Source organism: Solanum dulcamara, chromosome 4, assembly GCF_947179165.1.
Source record: "Solanum dulcamara chromosome 4, daSolDulc1.2, whole genome shotgun sequence".
In the NCBI taxonomy this organism is placed as follows: domain Eukaryota; kingdom Viridiplantae; phylum Streptophyta; class Magnoliopsida; order Solanales; family Solanaceae; genus Solanum; species Solanum dulcamara.
Window position 1 is genome coordinate 23,246,329 of NC_077240.1, and position 12,465 is coordinate 23,258,793.

The following is a 12,465-nucleotide window of genomic DNA, read 5'->3' on the forward strand; positions in this document are numbered from 1 at the left end:
GTTCAAATTCCATCAATAATATAGTAGTTTTGGTCATATAATAAAATATAGTAATATACGGTAAAATCTCTTTAACTTAGTATTGTCGAGATTATAAAATATTATTATTTTATAAAGATATTATTAGAGAGTATTTTCGAGATTCAATAAAAGTAAATTCTTTAAGGAATTTAAATGAATTTTTTGTGAAAACGACATTTATAAATTTGAGGTCATGATTAATAATATCAGTTATTAAAATAAAATGGATGTCAATAGCCTATTAGATTATTCGAGTAAAAATGATACATGTTCATAGGTCTAAAGCTTAGAAGAAATTGCAGATACCATAGAAGAAAACAATGTTGATAATGAAGTTGAAGACAATAAAATACATTTAAAATCAGTTACGCATAGGGAAGCACTTATCACTCTCTTCACAATATTTTGGTGCAGTTCGAGATGACAACCTCAATTTTTTTGGATGCAATAAGAAAAATTAGAGATGAGCTTCAACTAAATTTAAATTTTAACAAAAAACAAAAAAATACTAGAATCATATTTCACTTAATTGTCTTATATATTTTTATAATTTTAATGAATTATTAATTTATAATATCAATGGGACCATATATTTATATAGGAGTCTTCTAAAAATATATTATCTTATCGAAATTGATGATTTTTTTCACTGGCCTAAGTCGAGATCGGAAAAAAAATATTATCTTAAAAAGTTTATTAATTTATCGAATATTAATTTAAAAAAGTTCTACCATATTAGAGAAATAACAGTATTTCACTCTCCCTAGCCCTCTTCTCATATATTTGCGCCCTACCCTACTCCGATAATTGTAAAGTGACTATTCAATTGAAAATTTAAGGGATAATACACAAGTTCTCCCCTTCAATTATAATCGAAATCGCTAGGACACACATTAACTATACATAGATTCTATTATTCCCTGAATTATGGCACAAAGAGTGTGTTCACTAAAGAAGTATAAAAATCTAATTAATTTGGACACATGTCCATTTTCAATTGGACATTTTCATTATTAATTAATACACATAAGTAGTTAACATTAAAACTTAAGTTTATATCTTTTTAATTAAACTTTCGTTTTTTCATTATGAAATAGAGCCCAATTTTATCATTTTTAGAAATATCAATATTTTTTTCAGAGGATAAAAAATAACAACTTGTTTTATTAAATAGAGTAATAATCAATAGAGAAATTCAAGAACGTGGCTATTGAAAAAGTGGGAGGAAATATGTTTGCAAATCTTTTCTTTGCTCCAGTGATTAATTAAATTTGTTATCCTGAACAATATTCTAAAAGGCGCGAATGTAAAGGCAAGATATTTTATCTGATATGAGACGAAGCGCTGGGTGTAAGTAGAGTTGATGCAATATTTGTTATGCATTATCAAACTATATTTCTATCAAAGAAGAGTTGATTTGTAAGTAGCCTGTTTTGAGCTGCAACACAAATAAACTATAGTTGAAAATTTTAAAGTGTTTAATATTTAGCTGCTTTAGAATTAAATTCAGGCATGTGTCACTAGAATTGAAATCGTAGGTGTGAAATTTTATACTTTAGATAATATGAATCTAAAGTTGGAGATTTCCAAACCCAACTTCAGAAATTTTATCTGAAGTTTGCCAACACTGGCTAAAAGTTAAATTTTTGCAAATTTAGATATAACTTAAATATTAGATATAAAGTCGACTTCCTAGTGTAAATCCTGCCATTTTATACGTAATGGGGTTATGAGTTTTTTTAAGAAGTCGAAAGTTAGAGACCTGGTATAAAAAGTGGTAAAATTCAGCTCCTATAATCAGAATTAAAAAGCTACTGTCTTTGAGTAATTGTTCCAGCGTTTCGTAGAATTTGAAACTTCAAAAAAAATTACTACGAGTAGTATTTTTCAAAGATAGAGCTGAATGAATTTTTACATAAACTAGATATATTTGTTTTAAGAGAGGATCTTCAACTAACCGAGGATATGAACTTAAATAGGAGACCGGTATGGAGGTCATGAATAAGAGTAGAAGATTAGTATCTGTTGAGAGTTGTTTTAGTACTAGCCTATTCATGTACTTTGGCTAGCTGAAAATATAGAGATCCGTGTCGATCATAGTATTAGCATATGCAGTCCTTGGCTTTTGATATTTGATATCATATATGGTTTAGTGCATGTGGGTAACCACAACTTCTTGTTGTTGTTACAGTTTCTTGCATATATGCTCCACACTATTTTGCAATTTGCTATTATGTTTTGCTTTTAATTACTGCTTTGATTTTCTTGAGTTGGGCGGCCTTTCGGAAACAATTTTCTCTGAGAGATAATTGTAAAGCCTGCATACCTCCCTATACCCCACTTTGTAGGATTTCACTGAATTTTTTGTTGTTAATAGTAATTTTTGTGATTTGAATGAAAATCAGAAAACTCTCCTTTAGTTATACACTTCATAGATAAATGTAAGTACAAGATAAGACCGGATCCACCTCAGTTCTTCACAAAGGTCATATTTCTTCTTACAAAATTCACAAAGGTCTTATTATTACTGCTTATCAGAGGTCTTCCCAAAAGTCTTTGTTAAGTCATCCTCATAGTAGCGCCAAAAACCTTTACAACCATGGACATTCAAAGAAAGGGAAAATTTTTAATATAGTAAAGCCTGTCAAAAAGAGAGAGAACAATAATAAAAATTTTAAAAAAGAATAATGGATAAAAGTATGCAATATGTCCGCTTAATAAAATAAAACGTACCAAGTTGTTGGCCAATGTGCCTTTTATAATATTTGCAATTTGCACTAAAAAAAATCCCGCCATTGGCCGATAACTCAAACTTCAAAGGTATTTTTATCCTTCGACAGAATTTTATATTGTAAAGGACCGGTGCACCATGTGCTCAAATTATACTATCTACTTGAAGAAAATGGCCATGGGCCAATGGTGTCTTTGAGCTTCTGTATTATAAAAGGAGGTTCATTTATACTAGGAAGACACAAACTAGATAGATAACAATGGCAATGTCTACTTTCCTACCTCTTCTCTTGTTATCTTGGTTTCTTTTTGCTCATTTCTTTTGTTTAGTAGTCATAGCAGAGAGATCTACTTATACTGTCCATTTGGACAAGTCTTTAATGCCTAAATGTTTGCTACTCACCATCACTGGCATTCTTCTTCAATTGAATCCATCAAGATTGCAACTCCTGCTTTACTTAATAGCCACCATCCTGTTCCAAAGCTTCTATATTCTTATGACAATGTATTTCATGGCTTCAGTGCTGTTTTGTCTAAAGATGAGCTAGAAGCTCTCAAGAAGTCCACAGGTTTCATTTCAGCTTATAAAGATAGGTCTGTTGAAGCTCATACTACCCACACCTCTGAGTTTCTTAAGCTCAATCCTTCGTCTGGTCTGTGGCCAGCTTCTGGTTTTGGCCAAGATGTGGTCATTGGTGTTCTTGACTCTGGTGTCTGACCGGAATCTGCCAGTTTCAGAGATGACGGGATGCCTGAGATACCCAAAAAATGGAAGAGATACCACTCCACAAGATTATGTTAATCTTCTTTGTTCTTTGAATTTCACAGAAGAGCAGTTCAAAACGATTGCAAGATCATCAGCTAACCACAACTGCTCAAATCCATCCTCGGGTATCAATTACCCATCATTTATTGCATTCTTTAGCCCACAAGGGAACAACACTTTTTTGGAGCAGAAATTCAGGACAGTGACAAATATTGGGAGTGCTGTAGCTAAGTATAGACTGAAAGTGAAAGCACCAAGGAATTCAAAGGTTTCTATGTCACCGCAAACATTGGTTTTTATGAAGAAAAATCAGAAGCTGAGCTACAGTTTGACCATTAGCTACAAAGATGATGCAGAACAAGAAGTCGCATCTGGTTCAATCACCTGGGTGGAAGAGAACGGAAATCATACAGTAAGAAGTCCCATTGTAATATCTCCAGAGATAGAGACCTGGTAGTGAAGCGCTCTTGCATTTTCTGAGTTTGTAACTGTGAAAAGGATTCTGTCTGAAATAGCTGGATACCTGGCGGTAAAGCATGCGTACTTTGAAGTTATTGTTGAAATATAATTTTTCGGTAAAACATAAAAGCATGACTTATGCCTATAATGTATTGTGGGCTAGTAAGTACTCATTACTAGTTTGTTTTTAAGCCAAAGAAAGGGCCACCACCAAAGAGGTCTTTTTAAATAGAGCAGTTTCAAGAATACGGATAGGGCAATTCCTTCACAAACTGGTTTGCTGGATTCAATACTTGACTGCTGATGAATAAGATGATATCAAGCTTCTTAATAGGCATGGAATGTATTGGAACAGATGAAGGAAAAACAAAATAGAACTGCCAGATGCATCAATTGTAGTACTGTGCATCAGGTTTCCATGTTGAAATGAAGTCCGGACTCAAATAGAAATGTCCACAATAATGTTTCCTAACTCTATGAATTATGTTGTGTAGATATCATAAAAAAGACTAGTACATCCACTAGTTGACATCTAGGTGAGAACCGTTTAGTGTTGACTGTATCAAAGAATTCATAAGTAGTACAACTGAGACTCTAACTGGCCCTGGAAACTCATTTGGAGGACCAAGCTGCCTCCTAAGGTGGCTTGTTTTACCTGGATAGCTCAATCTGAGGCATGCCTTACCCAAGAAAACATAAAGAAAAGGAAAATCCAGCTCCCAAACAGATGCTATATGTGCAAGAAAGAGGTTGAAACCCCCGGACACCTTCTTCTTCATTGTGAGGTGGCCTCAGAATTATGGAGCATGTTTTTTTGTCTCTCTGGTCTCAATTGGACCACCCCCCTCACAGTTAAGGATGCTTATGAGAGTTGGAGCCTATGGAATGTTGACAAAGCCATCAAGAATATCTGGATCATGATACCTGCTTGTATTTTTTGGTGTATTTGGTTAGAGAGGAATAGGATATGTTTTGATGGAGAGTCAACTGCTTTAGGCATTTTGAAGCATAGGTGTTTTGCAAATTTGTTTAGTTGGTCCAACTTCATGATTTTATTTACTCACTAGTTCTTGCTTAGATAGTTTGTATAGTTAGCCAAAGGATCTTTTGTAAGCTCAAATGCCATATCTTGTAATTCTTGCATCTTCTTGATGCTGTTATTAATACCACTTACTTTATCAAAAAAAGTAGTACATCTGAGACTTCTAAATTGACTAGTTGTAAATAAACCATATCAATGGCTATGGGAGAGCGGATTATCTCGAACAAGAAACGGGGTATCAAATGTTGGTTCTCAAATCCTCCTAAAGATAGGATATATGGAGCCTGGGGAAGTCTTTCACCAGGATTCTGAATAATGTGGGTGTTTTTTCTTTTTATGATGATGGTGGTGTCCTTCCACTGGGTACCTCCCACTATGGCATAGTTACTGGGTAACTGTCCAAGGCTTAGGCAGATGGACTAATATGAACGTTAGCACATATTGATCAGACTTTTTCCTCACTCTAACCAAAGAATATAAGTTATGCTTATGGAAGTCTTTCACCAAGAGGTTGTTCCTTGGTAGAATAGACATTAGAGCACAAGCAAACCTTTTGCCTAGGCATACATACTATGTGCAAGGAAATCTTTAGATGAGTAAATTGAAAAGTTACCTGAGATCATTCAGCTTTTGGAAATAGCTACCCCTTCAGCAGGCATCACCATATATCAACTATTTCTAGAGAAAAGGAAAGAGCAATTTAGATACTAAACTAAATTTTAGCTTTTGTGATCAATAATCTGCCTAATAGAAAAAGATTAGACAAGTAATTTTCCCTATCAACAACAGATAAACATTAAGAACATGAAATATCTTACAGCTTCCTTCTTTTGAACAAGAAAACATTATAGCAGCAGTTAAAAAGAATGTGACTACTACTTACCAGTTTGATGTCCCTTTGTCTGAAATATTTGCTAGTCATCATCATCTGTATTCCTCCACCATTTATCCCATCAAGATTGCAGCCCAACTTCACTTAATTGGAACATCCTGCTCCAAAGCTTCATTATGCTTATGAAAATGTCTTTCATGGATCGGTATTGTTTTTTCCAAAGATTAGCTCAAGCTCTCAATACGTGCCAGGTCCATTTCAGCTTATATAACTGACTGATGCTTTAAATATCTACAGGGTAGTCATCATAGTGTCGAGCAACCAAACCTTATCAAAGGAAAGGTTGCCTACCATTTAACTCAGAACAACACATAATTTTCTAATTCTCATCATAACTCAATTAAACCAATATAAAGTAATCAAAACTATAGCTGGATCAGCTTGCTACACTTTCCAGTGTACCTTTGAAATCCTTTTGGTATGATCCTTGTATATACAAAGTTAAAATGCTTAAACTATATTAAAGGACTTTGCTATTTATATTTGCTTCCTGCATTATGTGCATTTGGAAAATTTTCTCAATATTATCTTTAGCGTAAATCATATTGTGGCTCCTATTGGATATATGTAAATACAGAGCACTAGTTATCAAGAAGTATAAATTTTGCACAATCAAGAGATTTTGAAGTCATACTTCTTTTGAATTAAAATAAATAACACACCAATGAAGTGTGTGACAGAAAATCTCACCAATGTTATAATTGAATTTAAAAAATAATTGTACAAATGATACTTAGTACCATAAAATTGGGAACCATTATCTAAGTTTCCTTTTATTCTCGTGATCTTTGGATTCCAATCCAACGTGCAAAATCCACCCACCTGGTAAGAGAGGAATAAAGATTTAGAAAATTAGAAGATAAAATAAACTTCCAAAGAAAAACCTTAGAGCGGAAAGAACTTGTACATCAATGATCCCAAAAAGGTATTGCCAGTTCGAAATATGAAGCACAGTGCACCGAGTATGATCTTGTTCTTGTGTAGCAAAGGCTCCAATATTCGTTGTTCGATAACTCCAGCAAGGATTTGGTACCTGATAAAGGAATAAAATATATAAATGAAATGGCATGGGACTTCCAAACATTAATTTTTTAACATATAGAGCTCACGAGGGGTTGGGGTGGGGGTAGGGGTTTATGTTTTTGCAGTTACTAGCTTCTTCCTTGGCTTCAAGAGATTACTCTGTATTGCATTCATTTCCTTCTGTGGTTTTCTACTACCTAACTACTTATGGATACATCACAATTCGAAAGGGGAAAGTCTAAGTACATATACATCACAATTATACATTTCAAACTAAAACGTCATGGATGAATTTCAATAAATTAAGGAGCAAAATTACTTATATCATTCACAATCTGTCCTCCATAATAAAAAGGAGACGAGATTCCAGCTTTTTATTTGCTGTAATGCTATTATGAGACAGTAAGATGACAAAACCTCATAATTGTAAAATCTAAGAACACTTTGTTTATGTTTTAAGGCTTGACATTGTAAACAGACCCAATTTCTTCTCAAGAAGTTTTTTAAACTAGGTTTAGCCACATTAATTTTATAGCAAACACTGCACAGCAAGCTTATGCGCGCGCCTTATATAGTGTACTGGTGAATCTAGGAGCTCTATCCAAAAAAGGGTCATCTGTGGAATGACCAAACAGGGATATCTCAAAAGAAGAGAGTGAAACGGAAGAGTAGATGTATTTGATGATAAAGATGCTCAATTAGAAAAAAATAGCTGTTTTATGGCAAGAGAACTGGCAGCAACAGAAGAAACTCTTGTTTCGTACTATAAAATGGATAATCTTGAGCTATATTGATGGGGTAAGAAGTGTGAAATTTCTCAAGTACTTCTCCATACTAAGAGATGGAAGAAGCTGATCATTATTTTGGACAACAATAGTTCTTGAAAATGTGAAATACCTAAGGTTGCTTGAGACTGCCATGTAAACACCGTATGCAGCACTGCTCGACAGAACTGGTAGATTCTCAGCTTCACCAGCAAAGGTTTTATCAATAGCCTTCCGTGCGTTGATTAAAGTATTTGTTACACCTGTACCAACCTGGAAAAAATGGAAAAATGAATTGACTAAATACATCAAAGGGACAGCACACTAGCTGACACTAACCAAGCTACAGAACAGTTAAGAAATGAACACTGCACTTATTTACAAAGAGTAGTTGACAAACAGAAGAATGCAAGAACACATGCACATAATCCCAAAGAGAAGATTATGCAGACAATTATATAGATATATTGATGGAGAGAGACAGGCGTTAATAAACATACAAGTTTCGGAGGAGATAAAATATCCAAAAACAATACTGACTTGTTATTTATGTTCAAAAACAGTACGGAAAGGAATGGATAAACAATGACATTCCATATGATATCATTAATGTAAGACTTGAAAGAGACAGATATAGAATATATGTTGTAAGTCTGTAACAGTGTTACTTGAAATTACACTTTTCCCAGGTTATGAATTAGGACTTGGCGGTAGCCATTTTCCTAATTATGAAGCAGGAAACTGAAATAAGCCTCTTAAAATCAAATAAACGCTTCAACAAAGATAAAGATGTTAAATAGAGGTAGAGTAATTAGCCAAATGACATCAAACACTTGAACAGAAGATTAAAAGAAAAACGAAAATTTCCCAATTATGGTCCTAACTATTGGTGAAAGGGCCTTTATCAATAAAGACGGCTTCTGTCCACTTAAATATTGACATTTTCTCCACCAGTGTACATAGAGGAAGTGGATCTCTAAAAGTTCTTGGTGTAAATATTCGCAAATATTCCTAACAGTTGACCAAACCAAAAAAAAAGGTACAAGTCAAAGCATACCATAACAGCATACTCAATTATAACTGAACAATTAGAGTACATCTTGTGAGTTCCACAAAGAAGCAAAACTCTTCACACACTTACCAGAGATGCACCTGAACCAACTGCAAATAGTTTGGCTCCATTTCTCTGCAGGACAAGTTAGACTATTTTAAGCTTCATAAATACATACAACTTGCAATAAAATATGAGATACTTATTATAAATTTGTCAAATGCATTACCACTATGGCGCCTAGTCTCTGTAAAAATGAATAGGAAGTACCAGACAACACAACCTGAGAACAAGATAAACACAAAGTTCAATCAATTACTTGTATCGGGTGTAAAGCCCATCCCCTTACACCATAAAAGGGAGAGAAAACTTTATGAAAGAAAGATGTTTTAGTTTCATTAATCATAAACCTGAAATGCGTTGTCTGGGCAGTTGTAGAAAAGTTTAGTAAGAGGCCCAGAGCCAATTGCAAGAGAAGGACGGAGACTGACAGTAGGAGCTGGGAGCCAGACCAGCATGAAATCAGCAACGATGGCCATCACCTGAGTAAAGTACACGTTACGCCGGAGTCATGTTTAGCACTTTCAAGGAAATATTTACTTCTCCAACATGAAAGAGCAGTGTCAGCAAAAGAAATTATGTCTTTCCATGATTGCCAAGAAAACTAAGGACAAAATTGTTCCCACAACCAACTGTACTAAAAATTTTATCAGAATGATTTCAGTTTGAAGTCAAGCACAATCTGATTGATTTTCAACAGACTACCTTATAATATGCTTAAGAATTGTTAAAATAGTCATAATTGCTATGTAAATGTGAAACATTTGTTTTGCAGCTCTAGCTTGATTAAGAGCCCGTTTGGATTGGCTTATAAGTTGCTTATAAACTGTTTTCAGCCCAATTTAAAGTCATTTTGTGCTTAAAATGAGCCCCAAAAAATAATTGAGTCTGTTAGACTTAACTTATCTAAAGTAACTTATGCTGAAAACAATTTATAAGCCAAAAAAAAATAAGTTGGGCCTTAAAATAAGTTGAGCCAAACAGGCACTAAAATGCTTCATTTTCTTCACCCCTTTATTATTTTACCATGTCGATAAGGGCTTTAACTATTGCAACTTCAATAATGTATTAAATATGTTTTAGCCCCATTTATGTGAGAAATTGTACCACATCAGCACAGACAAAGTCCAGCTCCTTCGTGAAATTCTCCCTACGCTTTTCCAGCTCTGCAGCACTCTGAAACATAAACACATAATTCAGCTATCCACATGACTGTTAAACTCTGGATAACAGATCAATGACAAACATAAAGAACTTTTAAGGAGAAACAGAGTAAGCTTCAACTAGGTATGCCTAATGTAACAAACCAAACGTCATTTTGCTACAAATGTTAAATGTCCCAACACCAGTCATTACACTTCAAGTCAGTAGCATTCATGGAAAATGGAGAAATATGTACAAGAAATTAAAATATACAACTGCTAAACTGAAACAAAATGCAGAATTCAGACTGCATGAGTACTACATGGTATCCATTTACTAGTTACTTTTACGTCTTTTCACGTAAACCATTTACACTACTAGTCCTCTATTCTTTTTTTCCTTTTTTGATAAATCCATTATTAGCCTCCTCTTTTTCTGATAATATCTAATATTAGTCTCTCCTTAGGGCATAGTAATTAGGATTTATATTCCATTTCCAGTAACTCCAATTCAAAAAGGTCAGTTAATTAACATTGGAGAATGTAGATGTTAGGACATAATTATTCCATTCATTTCAAGGCTGAGGAGTAAATCTTCCAATGTCAGCATCAACTCTTAGGGGTCGATTGGTACGCAGGATAAGTTGAATAAATTTATACCGTTAGCCAAACACACATCATCCCATATAACTTAACCTCTAGCGAGAATGGGAATACAAAGAAATTAACCTTAGTAAATATTCCAATGCCACACTCTATAGCAACTTTAGTCAAGAATAGATCATCAGCCAGCAACCGTTCTCTAAACCCACCAAAGCTGAGCAGCCACCGGAGCGCCGGCGACTTTTCGAGCTCCAAAAACCGGTGAACGACGGCCGGAGGTATTTTACCGGCTTCAATTGCGGAAGCCAAGTCCTTAGGCAAGCTGTCTAATGTTCTTTCTGCTTCAGCCAAAGCCATTATTGCTTCTTTCTTGTTCCTTTCCCCTGCATTCCCGTCATCCTTCCCTCCCCCACCTCCTCCTCTACCTCGGCCGCCGACGCCTCCACCGCTGTCGATGTTTCCTCCGCCATGGTGATTACTGAGGGTTGAGAATATGGGGGAAGAAGTACGAGGAGGGTGAAATTGGGCATTAAGAGAAAAAGATGAAAAATTGATTGGGTAAGTGAGGGATGAGAAACGAAAAGTTGAAGATTGGTGGCGGCTGAAAGAGGTGGTAGAGAGGTAGGAGGTGGCGGTGGCGGTGGCGATGGCCGCCATTGGGGGTGGTGGAAGTTGTGGACTGTAATGACAGTTGACAGTTAGCTTCTTTTTTCTGCAATTTCCCTATTCTGATATTAAAAAAATAAAAAAGGGAGTAGAATATCTTAGGAGAATTTTCACACAAATAATTAATAACTCTACCCACTTTATATGAGTAGTATGTAATTCTCTCTCTTAGTCGTAGATAAATCTAGAGAAATTTTCATATATAACAAACTTTTTAAATATAATTATTTCATAACGTATAGTTTTTCTAATTACTTATAATGACAAACATTAAATTTGTCATTATACAAACGTTATATCGAATTATATAAAATTTGTAATAAATTATACAAATATTATACCCATAAATTATTTGTATATCGAAATATACAAACACGAATATATATATGTATTTGTATATCTGGTAAGCGAGATTGAGAGAGAGGAGGAGAGAGACAAATTGTATATGTATATATATAACTGGTATACATATGTATTTATATATCTGGCAAGCAAGATTGAGAGAGAGGAGGATAGAGGCGAGCGAGATCGAGAAAGGGAGGAGAGAGGCGAGCGAGAGGCGAATTGTATATGTTTATCTATTGAATTGTATATGTATATTTGTCAAAAAATTGTATATTGGTAACTGATATACATATACATATATATATATATATATATATATATTTGTATATTTGGCAAGCGAGATTTGCCATACCGCATAAATAGATAGCTATGTTTGCTGCGAGCCATAATTATTTTTAAACTATACCCTAAATGTGTAATATAATAGTAAGGTTTGTTATACCCCGTAATTTTCCCATAAATCTATTATCATTTTGGCCCTACGTTTCCTCTTTTTTGATTTATTATTATTCTTAGCTTGTCTTTACTGGACTGCGTATCGATCTGTTCGATTCGATGTTGAAGTTTATCAATTTGACTTATCGGTTATCAGTTTATAGACATGTCAAACCGTTATAGAACCATTAAAAAATTGTCTTATCGGTTATCGATTATTGATCATTATCGATTTGGTTATCGGTTTAACCGTTAATATTTGATATAAAAAAATAATTAAAAATCACTTAGAAACAAGGTAACATATCAAATGAATCATGCACATGAGTTGATAAATTATGTCTTGCTAAAAAGCAAATGTAAAACATTGTATAACAATCAAGAGTTTGAGACAACCAGAAATAAAGGTATGAAAACTAAATCCTAAGTGACGGACTTTATATATCGAATGGTATTAAATATCAAC

The 12,465-nt window shown here is 34.2% G+C and overlaps 1 protein-coding gene across 1 annotated transcript; it reads right to left on the reverse strand.

The window, feature by feature from the left end:
• Window positions 1–6,495: 6,495 nt before the first annotated feature.
• LOC129887001 (protein RETICULATA-RELATED 4, chloroplastic-like) lies at window positions 6,496–11,352 on the reverse strand. The gene is made up of 8 exons (XM_055961929.1): window positions 10,680–11,352; window positions 9,916–9,984; window positions 9,159–9,290; window positions 8,978–9,031; window positions 8,839–8,883; window positions 7,831–7,970; window positions 6,818–6,943; window positions 6,496–6,732 (listed from the first exon to the last, which is right to left on the reverse strand). The coding sequence occupies exons 1-8, from the start codon at window positions 11,208–11,210 to the stop codon at window positions 6,684–6,686; spliced, it is 1,146 nt and encodes a 381-aa protein (XP_055817904.1). The 5' UTR covers window positions 11,211–11,352; the 3' UTR covers window positions 6,496–6,683.
• Window positions 11,353–12,465: the final 1,113 nt, after the last annotated feature.

Excerpts from the sequence above, each read along its gene's own strand:
- LOC129887001 (XM_055961929.1), bottom strand. The coding sequence starts at position 11,210 with ATGGCGGCCATCGCCACCGCCACCGCCACCTCCTACCTCTCTACCACC. Across the intron at positions 9,291-9,915 it reads ACTTTGTCTGTGCTGATGTG|GTGATGGCCATCGTTGCTGA; the intron begins GTACAATTTCTC and ends TACTTTACTCAG. Across the intron at positions 6,944-7,830 it reads GCAGTCTCAAGCAACCTTAG|GTACCAAATCCTTGCTGGAG; the intron begins GTATTTCACATT and ends TTCCTTTATCAG.